This window comes from Osmerus eperlanus, chromosome 10, assembly GCF_963692335.1.
Source record: "Osmerus eperlanus chromosome 10, fOsmEpe2.1, whole genome shotgun sequence".
Classification (NCBI taxonomy): domain Eukaryota; kingdom Metazoa; phylum Chordata; class Actinopteri; order Osmeriformes; family Osmeridae; genus Osmerus; species Osmerus eperlanus.
This window is the reverse complement of record NC_085027.1, coordinates 12,487,216-12,501,152: the sequence shown is the minus strand read 5'-3', so window position 1 is coordinate 12,501,152 and position 13,937 is coordinate 12,487,216. Positions and strand designations below refer to the sequence as shown.

Sequence of the window (13,937 nt, the reverse complement as noted above, 5' to 3'; positions counted from 1 at the left end):
GCATTTTCGTTCTCCTACTCTTGTACAGAGCATCACCTAGCATTGCTGCTTGTGTTCATGCAGGCCTCTGACGACGTTCTCTGCGTCCTAAGCTCTCCATGCTGAAGGATAAAGGAAGTGAGGGTCGGAGAGAAGCAGCGGGCGCATCCAGGACATCTATCTCCCGCTGCTGAGCACAACAGGCGTGCCGTTAGGATGTCAGGACACCATAATCAGACAGATATCCCTGGCAGATTTATAGATTTCAATATTTGGACTCTCTGACTTAGGAGATCATTTAAGTTTTTACTATCTAGTATTTCCACTCATTCTCTCCTAACATTAGGTGAAAATTCCACTTAAAATCCGACCGTTTAATTATTTGCACCAGTCTTATAAACAATCTTTATAGGCTCCATAAATCACATGTACAAAAACACAGAGAGTGCTGTTAATCTTACATATTTTATCATAAACCACAATCTATAAAAAAGATGTGTTTTATACGAAAATGTGCTTGGCTGAATACCTTAAGTAAACATAATAAATGTTATTAACATCCTGTGTAAATCTCCGATGCTGCACGTTGTTAATTTGATACATTAGGCAATAATCTGCAATAAATAAATGTTTATTAGCTGGCCAATTTTGTCCAGAGTGCTAATGATATTTAGTTAGCAAGATCCTGTAGAAGATTTCAATTAGAACACAACTTTCCACAGCACATTTGTATTACAAAATGTAATTAAAAGCAAAATAGGCCTACTGGTAAAAAAAACTATTCAGTTGGACTTCACGATCAGGCATTGTCGTAAACACTTGGAAGGTAATATAACATCCTATTGTTGTAACAGCTTGAAAATGTTAGTTGCTTGTCCATTCCAGACTCTTGTTAGTCTCACTGTAAAGTTCTTCTTTTCACCTAAGGCTATACGTCGGTTATCTATTCTCTTATTTATTAATTTGCTTTATTTTATTCAACTAGTCATTGATCAATAAGTAATTAATGTTTAGCCTACTGTGAATAACATCAAACTGTATGTATATATTATATTTTATATATTTTAGAGAGATAAAGAGTAAAAAGGGAATGAGAGAGCAGGGACATATTTAACAAGAACAGTATGCTGTAAACGGAGTCCTATTCATGAACACACACAAACAAAACATTTACCCCTATTAAAAAACACGCTGGGAGATTTGTTCCAACAATTACATCAGGATAAATCACACAGGAGATGAAAGGATTGAACCAGAGTTTGCAAATGTGCCAACAACTCTCAGGCAACTGACCCCCAGACCCTGTGAACTCGACACGTATTCCTGGGGATCGGTGGGGATGGATGCTAGGAGGAAGGAGTGTGAAGTATATGAACAGCGGCTGCCGTGTTGTTTGTTCTCTCACGTGGACAAAATGGAGGACATACATCGTCCCTTATTGCCTAAAGACCCACAATGCAATTTCAGCCCTCCGGTGGTCACTCAGGGACTGTGTTCCAGGAGTCACATGGTCAGATGGATCACATCAATTCGCCCCAAAAACAATATTGCTGGTAACCCCCACCCACACACACACTCACCCCCCCCCCCCCCACACACACACACAAACAGACACATTCTCTCTCTCTGTCCTTTCATGGCTCACTGATATGAGCTGTGCAGAGAAATAGAGAAAACAACCAAACACACTGCTGTGTGGCTGCCTGTGCTCTGGCCTGGTGCCGCGTGGACAGAGGTGATAAATGGAGGCTTGTCTGAGGTCAACCATGCAGGCTTAGCTGCTCCGACTGCTGGCTTGTACCGCCCTCTGCTGGCCACCGTAGGAACTGCTACAGTCTGGGGATTACGGATGAGGGAGAGTGTAAACAAAATGTGGCATGTAGACACATTTGGGATTTTATCCTGAAAAATTACTTAGTAGTTGTCATACCATTATGTACTGTTTTGTTTTTTGTGGATGGGGGGGCAACATGCATGCCCACAATAGGCCTGCACAATAATTTAAACAGTCACAAATAGGCTCACATTCGCTTCTGAACAGAACATTCACAACATAAAACAGCATTTCAATGAATAAACGAGTTACAAAATGCTTTCTTCTTGTAAATTCATATAATCAACTTCTAACCTATCAGCTCAAATGTTCAGGAAATCATCCCCAACATCTCTTTCCCTCCCTCTCTCTCTCTCTCTCCCTCTCTCTTTCTCCCTCTCTATCTCTCTCTCTCTCTCTCTCTCTCTCCCTCTCTCTCTCTCTCCCTCAATCTCACCCCCTCTCTTTCGCTCTCTTTCTCCGACCCATCATTCACACAGGCCTCCAGGTAAAAGGCAAAAAGGGGAACCCTGGAATAATAGCTTAAACTGAAGTATTACTTTAATACTTCAGCAGAAATAACCTGATTCCAACATTTTCAAATCAGCAGGCTGCCCTGCCTGAGGCCAGAGAACGTAATGTGAGTGAGAGTATATGGTGTGTCACTTCAGATTAGAGCTGGGGCACCTAGAGCCTTTGAATGAGAGGCGGCGCAGGACATACTCACAGCTCGGAATATTACACTTCATAAACTCATCCAGAGGAAGACATATGGAATTATAATAGAAAGGAGAGCCAATGTTTTCACTTAGCTTCACCTTAACTCCATCACTACCTTAACTCCACCCACGACGGGGGTTATATCCCTGTAGGATTCAGCTCAGCACGTTAGGGCGGGTTTGCACTGGGCAGGTATAAGACAGGCATTTGTTCCCTGATCCAGGCTCTCTGGTTGTCAGCAGGTTGAGTAACAATGTGCACAGTGACAGGTTATACACACTGTATAAATCCAGATAGACTATGTATGCAGCTCTGCCCGGCCCATGCCAGAAGTACTGTAAACTATATCAACAACTCTGACCACATTTGGGTTTAAACAGTACTAAATTGTAGCAACACCATGCAGGCCAGGCAGTCTTCTACTGAAGGCTCTACAGAAGGGAGAGTACACTGCGGGGAGAGACTGCCACCATGCACAGTTTATCATTAGGGGTCTGGAGAGTACAACAAAAACAACATCCAGCAAGAGCATTCACAATCTAACTCTTCCTGTCATCTCTGAGTTATCTTTTTGTTCCTCCTTTCTGTATCTCTTTCTCTCTGCCCCTCTCATACCTCTCTCTCTCTCCCTCTCACTCAGATAGGATTGCAAATGCAAATTTGCAGAATGCAAATAGTTTGGTCGCCAATCCTTTTGATTTCTTCTCTTTTTTTAATTTAAATCTGCAATTCAAATAATGTTCATGCTTGGGATAGCATAGGCCTACTACAATATGTATTTATTATTTGCTATACTTGACCAAAGTGACCTTGTTGTAGCCTCGGTGGCAGTGACGATGGTTCGTAGTTGGTTATCATTTCAGAAATATCAGTAGATTTACATTTCAAACCTGTCCGTGTGATCTTGCAGAGTCCCTTTTTAGCACTAGATGGCGGTGTTTGTTCAGTAGCTAACTTGCGGCGACTAAAAGTGAATAGACAACTGGAATTTTCTATCTCTAAATCCAAACTCTTACAAAGGGAAAACTTTATTAAAAGAAGTTACGTTGTCTGATTCACTTAACTGTTGAACGAGGTTTGATGGCGAGTAAGGTAATGATGTTATGCCGATCATCGCCAAAGCAATCGTATGCAAGATTTACACTTAAACAAACAGCTGTAATTGTAGGCTTGTAAAAACTACAAGCTTTTTCTTGCGGTTAGGTCGCTAGGCCACAACAATAAAACAAAGGTAAGCAGCGGCTAGCATCACTTGTCATGCATTCCTCCGGAATCACCTGACCAAATATTCGTGATCACGTGATCCCTCTTCCATTCTCGCCATTTTGCAGTGTGAAAGACAGAGGCCACACTGGATCATAAGCACAGTTTTTTATGTGTTGAGGCCAAAGATCATTGAGATTTTCCCGATCAGTAAGTACTAAGTTAACCAAGGCACTAAAGTCGCATGACCCGTTGTCATTTATTAAACAAGGAACCAATTAAAACGAATTTTCCAGTGAGTGTTGAGGATATTCTCGTGTGTGCAGCGAGCTAGCATTTAGCCTAGCCTGGAGGTGGATGTTTGGTGTCAAAGCATAGCAGTGCAAACTAGAGGGCGAGACCGTGCCACTTGCCAGGGCGGTTTGTGGTCGTCCACTTTTTAAACAGAATTGGGGGCAACATAATTTACTTTGTTACTTTAGTAATCGAGTGTATTACTTTCGTAATATTAACAACACGCTACAAACCTTGATGTGCACGGGTGTGTGAACCCCAACTAGGACCATCCCACGCCCGGCTAGCTGGATGGGGTATTATTTTTAGACCGCTCGGTCAGACCTGCCCCTAGACATGCATATCAGTGTCCTCTTAGTCGACACTTAATTTAGCAAATGTAAGGTGATGAGTGAATTTTAAGTATCAGCAAGTCTTGTCCCCGCCCAAAGTTTATTCTCGGGCGCCAGTTTACTTTGCTGATTTATAATGTTGTTTCTTACAGCTGGAAAACTTTCCTAGGAGTTGAGATGTAGCTATATAAATGTGCCCCATAAAGCAGAAACGGTCAATCCAAATTCAGACTTGCGGTCAGAAAGTGGGAAGTGTGGGGTTAAAGTGGAAATGAGCGAACTTGTTTTCAACCACAGGATGAGTACGGCTACAACTTCCCATGTGGTAGATCGCTTTGTGTTTATAAACAAACGTAGGCTGCAGTCTTAGATTCCTTGTTAATTTAAACTATCAAGGCTCCATCTGATCTAGCTAACAGTGACGTTTCTACTGTAGTTGTTAAGAATATTGATCATACTCCAATAGGAATATTATCATATGCAGTTAAACATTTTTAATTAGCCCAATTTCGAGTGAGTGGAGTGGGTTGAACAGTTCACCTCATCATTTCCTTAAAGGCTAATGTTGGAGTTGCAAAACACAAGGTTTAAGTGCTCTAAAGGTGTTCCCAACTTTATCATGGAGGGTGTGGGCCTGATGATTGGAGTCTGCCTTCTAAAACTGCCCAGCTGGCTTCATAGCAGCAGAGCTCCACTTTATTAGACCTTTGTCTGCGTGCTATGCCCAGTGTCAATGCCAGTGTGTGTAACCCGGTCTTGTCCTCTTCCCCAGGTATGGAGGAGAGCAGTGGTGTGGCTGTCCTAGTCCCCCACTCTGCTCCCCAGGACTCTGTCTTCATACCAGGTGCTGAGGCAGCCTCAGCTCCACCTTCCTCCACCCTCCCTGGGGAGCCTAGGCCCCATGGAGAGGCTGGGGAGGAGGAGGACAGTCAGAGCCTGCAGCACAGACAGGCAGCAGACTCTCTTATCCAGGTCATCGAAAAACTTAGCAAGATCGTGGAGAAGAGGCCCCAGAGGCGATGTTCGCTGTCTGGCCAGAAGAGGGCACTGCTGGGCTGTGCCTCCTCCAGGGGAGCGGCCGACAGCAGGGAGGGCAGCGGAGGAGCCTCCCCGTGTAAGAAGCCCAGGGAGGGTGACGAGGTCGGGGTGGCAGGAGAGCGGACCCAGGTGGACCCCAGCAGCGGCAGCCGGACGGTGACGTGTTACCAGTGCAGCCTGTGTCGCTTCCTGTCCCCCACCCTGGCCCAGCTGAGGGAGCACCTCTGCCAGCACAACGAGCAGCACAGCGAGCTCATCCTCATGTGCTCCGAGTGCCGTTTCACCTCCCGCCACCAGGACGAGCTGGAGCGCCACGTGCGGCTGCACTTCGACGGCGACGCCGAGGAGTCGTGCGGCCCGCGGCCCGGCGCCGAGCAGGAGCAGGTGGGGGCGGGCGGCGGCGGCGGCATCGGGGCCGACGCCTCAAAGTCGTCGGCGGACTGCGCCGAGGAGAGCCCGGCCGGTAAGAAGTGGTACAGCCACGAGGAGTACGGCACGTACCGCTGCCTCATCTGCAGCTACGTGTGCGGCCAGCAGAGGATGCTCAAGACCCACGCCTGGAAGCACGCCGGCCTGGTCGACTGCTCCTACCCCATCTTCGAGGACGAGGCGGCCGCTCCCTGCAGACGCGAGGCCCCCTTCTCCCCGGTCCCGGTGCCCCCTGTGACGGAGGGAGAATCCCTGGTGGTCCTCGCCCCCTTCCCCGAGAACCCCCCAGCCCTGCGGAACATCCACAACATGGGGCTCTGTGGCCCCACGGTGAAGGAAGACACGAAGCAGGGGAGCAGCAGCAGGCCGCAGCCAATAGGAGAGGAGAGCTCGGCGGAAGAGGCGTACCCCTCCAAAGATCCGCCCGGTGAGGTGCCGATGGTGGAGGTGCGGGTGACCGCGGAAACGACGGGCGACAGTTGTCGCGGTAACACGGCGGCTGACAGCCTCCTGTCGTCGGCCCAGAAGATCATCAGCTGCAGCCAGAACACGGCGGGGCACGTCAATGTGATCGTGGAGCGCCTGCCCTGCGCAGAGGAACCTGTCGCCACCAAGCCCCTCCTCCTCGCCCCGGGAGTGGACGTGGACGAGAGCCTATTGGCTGGAATCAAAGTCGAGGAAGAGGAGGAGAACCCGCCGACCCAGCCTCAGCCATTACCGGTTCACAAAGAGGATCTGTCAGAGGTGGTGATTGGCTGGGGCTGCGGTGACAGACAGTTGGTGGGGGTCCCACCTCCCGCCCCCAGCGAGCCCCCCCCAGATGAGAACATCCCCCCAGCCAGGACGAGGACCCACTCTGAGTCCCTCAGGCTGCACTCTCTGGCTGCAGAGGCCCTGGTGGCCATGCCCATGAGGACCCCGGAGCTCCACAAGCCCAGCCTCAAGACCCTGGACGGAGGCCAGAGGCTCCTGGATGAGGCCCCGGCTGCAGACTCCTCAGCTGCAGACCTCAGATCCTCCGAGGGGGTGGATGTGCTGCAGAGCCAGGCCAGGGAGCGGGGGCTGGGGCCGGGGGAGGGGCTGGGGGAGGACGCAGGGCTGGGGGAGGAGGAGGAGGGCCCAGCCAAGGCCGGCATCAGCGTGTCTCTGCTGACCGTTATCGAGAGACTCCGGGAGCGCTCGGACCAGAACGCGTCCGACGAGGACATCCTGAGAGAGCTCCAGGACAACGCCCAGGGCCGGGCCGCGCCGGGGGGGGGAGACGGCGGGGCGAGGGCCTGCGGTGGAGCCGCGGAGAGCCCCGCGCCCGACGGGGGCCTGGTGGATTACCTGCCCGGCAGCGAACGGCCATACCGCTGCCGCCTATGTCTGTACAGCAGCGGCAACAAGGGCTACGTGAAGCAGCACCTGCGCGTGCACCGCCAGCGACAGCCCTACCAGTGTCCCATCTGTGAGCACGTCTCCCTGGACAGCAAGGACCTGGAGACCCACATGATCCACCACTGCAAGAGCAGGCTGTACGAGTGCAGACACTGCCCGCACACCTTCCACTACAAAGTGAGTGAGCCAATCCCAGCGGGAAGTTAGCGCCGGCTTCACCCACGCCCGAAAAGTTGGGGGCGGCGGAAAGGGATTAGCCCTCTGAAATGGGGACAGAGTGTCGTTTCTCCGTGTCCCCAGACAGCGATGTAATATTGAAATGCCCCCCCTCCCTCCTCTCCCTCTGTCGGAGCGGCAGCAGAGTTTCCATAAAGATTACATGAGATAAGAGAAGCTGAACTGATTGTAGATGGGGGAGAGATGAAAGCTGGCCAGGTCTCTTATGAAGCTGCAGGCATGATTGGTGCAGTGCTTAGTTAGCCTAGGTTTATTATGGAGGAAGTGAGACAAAACTATTGATTTCATTACCGCCTCGAGATTTCTCTGAAGTTGTGTAGAGATCATGTTGATTTATGATAGGAGACAGAGGGCCGGGCAGCCAGACTTTGAATCTGTAGCCTAGTTGAGGAGAGTTTGGTTTCTTCCCCTCTTTCTCTCTCTCTCCCTCTTTCTCTCTCTGTTATATCTGTCAGCTTTTAGGGAGTTTTAATGCCTACAGTTGGAAAAAAGAGACTGTTTACTCCAGATTCAAGTGTATGTGTTGGAGTGATCTGATTGTATTGAAAAAGAAATTGTGCATTGAACAGTGATGTTGTGTATAGATAAGTGACTGTATTGATAAGTGATGGTGTGTATGGATAAGTGACTGTATTGATAAGTGATGGTGTGTATCGATCACCATCAGAGCCAGCTGAGAAGCCACGAACGAGAGCAACACAGCGTCGGGGACACTGCGGCAACACTCACCCTGGTAACGGAAACCACGGCAACAATTGAGGAGTCGGAGAGGACGACAGACGAGGGTGAGAGAGTGGTGACACCTCAGCCCTCAGAATCACAACACTACACGGCAGGCCTCCAAGGCTAAGTACCATAGAACTAGACACAGACCATCACATAGGGTATGGTTATAACTCAGTGGTAAAGCCTTTGACAGCAGATTAAGAAGTCAACGGTTCAACTCCCCCCCCCTCCCGGGAATCCTTGCATTGGATTGAAATTGTGTGCGAAATGAGAACATGATTAAATGAATATATTACCATAGGGCAGGGCACCAACGGTCTCTACAGCTAGCTGCAGGCTGACCATATTCTGACCCGGTCTCCTCTCCGGTAGATTCCGTCCGGGTGCAAAAGGTGTACAAGTGTGACGTGTGTGACTACACCAGCTCCACCTACGTGGGAGTCAGGAACCACCGCAGGATCCACAACTCGGACAAGCCTTACAGGTGGGGCCCCTCTCCACGTCCAGCAGGGGGCAGCGTGGTCTCAAAATCCAGCTGTGCTCTCTCTCCCTCCGCAGTATCAACACTGTGTTAGCTTGGAGGATTTGTGGTGTGTTTACACACCCTCCCAGGAGGGTGTCATATCACACACACACACACACACACGCGTAATGGATGTATTGAGTGGCTGATGCCTTCCACACCCCCTCCACAGAGACCGTGTGTCGGGGGCGGGTGTGTGGGTGTATCTGGTCCTGTGGCCACGCTTCTTAGGGCCAGGGTCCCCAGAGAGGAGCACAGGAGAGCCGGCCTGGCTGTGAGCTGAGCTGGGCCGAGAGGAGAGGCTGGCCCGTTGGTGTCCAGCCTCTCTGAACAGGCAGCTCAGCTCCCAGCCAGCCTGCAGCATCCCAGGTCTCCCAGGAGGCCCGTCCACTTGGACGAGCCTCAAACAACCAAATGCGGCCTGTAATTAAAGTAAATTAAATAACTGCCTATACCCCTCCCCCCCACAACCCATCCATTCTCATCCCCCTTTCTTATTTATCTATCTCTACCTCCCCCCCCCCCCCCCCCCCCCCCCCCCAGGTGCTGCAGCTGTGACTTTGCTACGACCAACATGAACAGTCTGAAGAGCCACATGAGGCGCCATCCCCAGGAACACCAGGCAGTGCAGCTGCTGGAGCAGTACAGGTCAGGACTGGGGAAGCGTGGGGGTGTGAGAACATGGAGAGAGAGAGGGAGAGAGAGAGAGGGAGGGAGAGAGAGGGAGAGAGAGGGAGGGAGAGAGAGAGAGCGGTGTTTGTGTGTGAGAGGAGCCCTGTAGATAAGCTGTATCAGTTGGCCTCCTGGCTGGATGTCTCTGGGGAGTGTTTAGCTGGGCCTGATTCCTCTGATAGAATTTACAGAGAGAAGAACAGAATCCCATCCAGCAGAGACTTTAACCCGTTCTCTCTTTTTTTGTCCCCTCCCGCTCTCCAGGTGTTCGTTGTGTGGGTATGTGTGCAGCCACCCTCCCTCCCTCAAGTCCCACATGTGGAAGCACGCTGGAGACCAGAACTATAACTACGAGCAGGTGAACAAGGCTATCAACGAGGCCATCACCCAGAGCAGCCGGTGAGTTCAGCTGCAGTGTTTATGTAGCTGGCACACTCTTCCATACAGAGAGCTTCTAAGTCCTCTCTCTCCCCCCCCAGCTCCCCAGCGGTCCCCCAGAAACCTCCCATACCCGACCCCATGGCGGAGCGAGCCATCCTGCTGCATGCTGGGAAGGACAGGGAGAAAGACAAGGAGAGGGTGTCAGCGGAGCCAGGCCCCCCGGCCACGGTATTCCAGGTGGACGGGCTGGAGGCCGAGACCCCGGGGGCCACAACCACCCTGGACCCCCTCCAGGTGACCCCCAGAGAACAGTCCGGTGACCACCCCAGCCATCCAGGGAGAGAGGGGGCCCCCCAGGCCCGGCCCGGCGCTGGTCCTGGGATGGAGTACTGCGTGCTCCTCTTCTGCTGTTGCATCTGCGGCTTCGAATCCACCAGCAAGGAGAGGCTGATGGAACACATGAAGGTCCACGAGGGAGACATCATCAGCATCATCCTCAACAAGGAGCACCAGCAGAGCACAGCCCAGCCTGTAGAGGGCAGCACTGCCCAGTGAGGCCCCAGCCTGTAGAGGGCAGCACTGCCCAGTGAGGCAGCCTTGATCAGCTGCACCGGGCTGCTGACGAGACCCAGAGATACACTGGCCTCAGATCAGTAATGGGGCTCTGCCGGTAGCGGTACAGGTGATGTTGTTTGGAGTACAACAGATCCTGGATCTGTCCAACAGACCGTCTTATCAAGTGGCAGGCAGGGGGAACACTTGTGCATCTTTGGTCTCTTGCTATGAGTTGCAGGTGGAAGCGAGGTTCTAAGGACTGTCGCTGAATCCAAACTCCCAAACCAACAACCTCCCAAGGGAAAACCTGATGTCCAAGACATTGCATTAACACTCACCTCGTACCTGATTCAAACACCCAGAATACCTCAACCACCACAACCATACATTTCAAACCCATAGGAACAGAACCGTTTTTATTTTAATAATTTAATCAGATTACATTAAGGCAGCTTTTTACTTGTATTCAGATACTGTAACGTTATTTAATCTATTTAATCCTTTACAAAAATATAAGCTTAGGATCCACTCATGGTGGCAGTTCTTCTAGTTGCCAACTACATGCTAGTTGTGGGCGTCACAGTTTGAATATAACTTCCTGTTTATCTCTAAATGCATGGAGAACTTTCCGTTATGTGCCGGCAAAGGAGAAAATCCTTTTTTAGATTTATATATATATATACATTATTTGTATCTTATTTATCGTAAATTTGACCGCTGAGATAGACATTGATGCTGCATACGAGGTTGAGGTGGCCTTGAGTCACCCAGCTATGGCGGCATAACTACTCTAAAGGGATTAGATCTAATCAACAACGGGGCATTGATGTTGCTGTTCCAGACCAGCTGTCTATAGACGGTCTGTTATTTCTTGATGAATCATCCGAGCGAGGCATGCCATTAGTTATGATAGCGCTATCATATTTCATGTGTTTTGTTTTGATACTCTACAGTAACCACCTGGTCCGTCACATGCAGTTTCCATTGTCACCTCCTCGTGACTCGTGGTGTGTGTAGCGTCCCCTGCCAGTGCCAAGCCTGGGGACGGCGATGCTACTCTTACAGTCTCGAAGCTTAGACTGAGATACTCTGCTGTATCTTTCATCAGTGCTTTATTGACCAATGGCTGAAATGATCGAACTTGAAAAACTTCTACAAAGGCTGGATGAACTAGTAGTGCAACGAGCACGCGCGTGTGTGTGTGGTTACTCACCGACCTCCACCTCCTGCCCTAACACGTTTCCCTTCTTCCTCTCGTGGCCCCTCCATGCTACCTTTCATTGGTATTCTGAGCGCTTACCTGGCCCCAGTCCTCTGCATGCCAACCCAGGGTTTTGATGTTGATGGAGTACGAGTAGAACATTATGATAAAAAGGAAGATATCCATAATGCATCGCCTAATTCTGGATTGTGTTTGTGTAGCTCAATGTATCAAAGAAATGAAATCTATATCTCTGGCTGAAGCTCATTATCATGGCAGATTATTATTGCATCTCGTTCATTTACAATTCAAAGTGTGTGTGTGTGTCATGGAGACAGTGACACGGTGTGCATTTGAACCTCTCCTTGCCTCCATTAACATAACATGCATTTTAATGCCACATACTCAGAATTAAAACGAGTTGCATCCAAGACGTAAGTTCTCGGCTCCCTAGCTCTCAGACGATTGTTAATCAGAGGTTAGAACATGGCACCAGTGTTTGGCCACCCTGGCACACACTGTTCTGGAAACATCCAGCCTGGTCCATAAGATGGACCACTGCACTTAGGAGAACTCACAAGATTAGCCTGAAAGGACAGAGCGTTCAACCTGGTCCACTTCCCAACCTCGGTGGTAGCTCCGGGCAACGTACTAACACCACATGACAGATTTGATTTAGGTCACTGATCTCTACCAATACAGCAGGGTTATCATTGTGTAGGTGGATGAAGGGATTAGAACCATTGATCACAGAGCCCCTGAAGGTGCCATTACCTGCGATGGAGAAGCATCCATCTGCGTGTAGCCTGGAGAACCAGAGCTGTCGAAAGCAAGAGAACGTTTTGTTTTAGTTAGCTGCTCCTTTTGTTGTCGGCATCTGATCTTTTGTGCCTTTGTTTCTCCACTTGACACCAGTGAGAGCTTTCTGCAGGCATTGACTGTGTTCTCGCTTTGCCTTCACAGCATGTATGTGGTCTGTATGTGCTGTATGTCCTGGCATGTATACCATGTGTGTATGTCCGTCTGCCTGTGTTCAGTACTGTTTGACCACCGCTGGTTTAGAATGGCTGCTCAGACTAGACCTTAGCGAGGCGATGCGTGCTTGTGCCAGCGAGGCTAACATCTGAGTGACTACCTGCACCAAATTCCATCTCCTATTAGAATCCACCTCTGTGGGTGTGCTGTGGGCCCTCATGACGGCACCTCTGTGGGTGTGCTGTGGGCCCTCATGACAGCACCTCTGTGGGTGTGCTGTGGGCCCTCATGACAGCACCTCTGTGGGTGTGCTGTGGGCCCTCATGACGGCACCTCTGTGGGTGTGCTGTGGGCCCTCATGACGGCACCTCTGTGGGTGTGCTGTGGGCCCTCATGACAGCACCTCTGTGGGTGTGCTGTGGGCCCTCATGACAGCATTGTTGACTTGTTTTCCTGATGTCGCTGGCAGAAGCATGTGGCGCAGGTGTTGGGCACACAGAGGTTCATTCCATTGAGATCTTAGGGGCCTTATTCAATCAAACCCTGAATACAGCCTCTTCATTCTGTAACACCCTCCCGCCCCCCCCCCCATCACCCCTTAGTTCTGAATTATACCCAAACACACGGTACTGTAACATGGGTATATGTGTATATATTTACTGTAGTTGAAATACTGTATTATTGAACAACTGACATTTTTAAAGAATAATCTATTTTTAAATATCTTACAATAAGAAATAAATGTACTTTGTAGTTCAAATGTTTGAATACAATTGGAAAACTGGTAGTAATGTATTTGAGGGAACTGTAAGGGTCTTATGAGCTGCATTCAGCTACATGCATTTAACGCCAAAGGAGTCTGGGAACTGGATTGTTCTCTGAGTTGGTGCTGATCAGATCTGTTATCCGTTATCGTTGCCACAGTTCTGTTTAGGATGATCAGTACCTTGGAGGGATTCTTTCCTTGTCCTATTTATTTTGAGCTTAATAGACAGTATTATGTCACAACTTTTCTGATGTATTTTTGGGTAATAAAGACTGAGAATATAAACAGGTGGCATTGTGGTTATTGGAGAAAATGTCAACTGAAATCATTGTGTTATATTTGTTGAATGATGCAAGGACTTTTCCACTCCCATAAATACATTGCCGATCATGACTGAATTGGTAACACCTAGTGGTGTAGATTGTGATTCACCAGGGTGCATGCACAACCCTTTGGGGATATAAATAAAATAAATAAATGATGATTTGCAGCGATATGGCAAATGCCCACAAGGATTTCAGTTGTCCACTATAAAATAAGCAGTAATCTGCAGAGTATGGGACAGCACAGGGAGGAGGGGTGTTTTTAAATTAACAGGCATCATGCCCACTACATCATACTACACCACTGGCAACACAGATGTTGTGTGGAAGTTTAACCAATCAAATCTAGTTAGATCAGAGCTAACTTCTCTCATTAATTTGGACGATTCA

At 49.5% G+C, this 13,937-nt stretch overlaps 1 protein-coding gene across 1 annotated transcript; it reads left to right on the top strand.

Moving 5' to 3' along the window:
* Window positions 1–3,800: 3,800 nt before the first annotated feature.
* Window positions 3,801–13,509, top strand: znf507 (zinc finger protein 507). Its single transcript, XM_062471165.1, has 7 exons — window positions 3,801–3,925; window positions 5,114–7,365; window positions 8,093–8,210; window positions 8,524–8,635; window positions 9,218–9,322; window positions 9,611–9,745; window positions 9,826–13,509. The coding sequence occupies exons 2-7, from the start codon at window positions 5,116–5,118 to the stop codon at window positions 10,280–10,282; spliced, it is 3,177 nt and encodes a 1,058-aa protein (XP_062327149.1). The 5' UTR covers window positions 3,801–3,925; window positions 5,114–5,115; the 3' UTR covers window positions 10,283–13,509.
* Window positions 13,510–13,937: the final 428 nt, after the last annotated feature.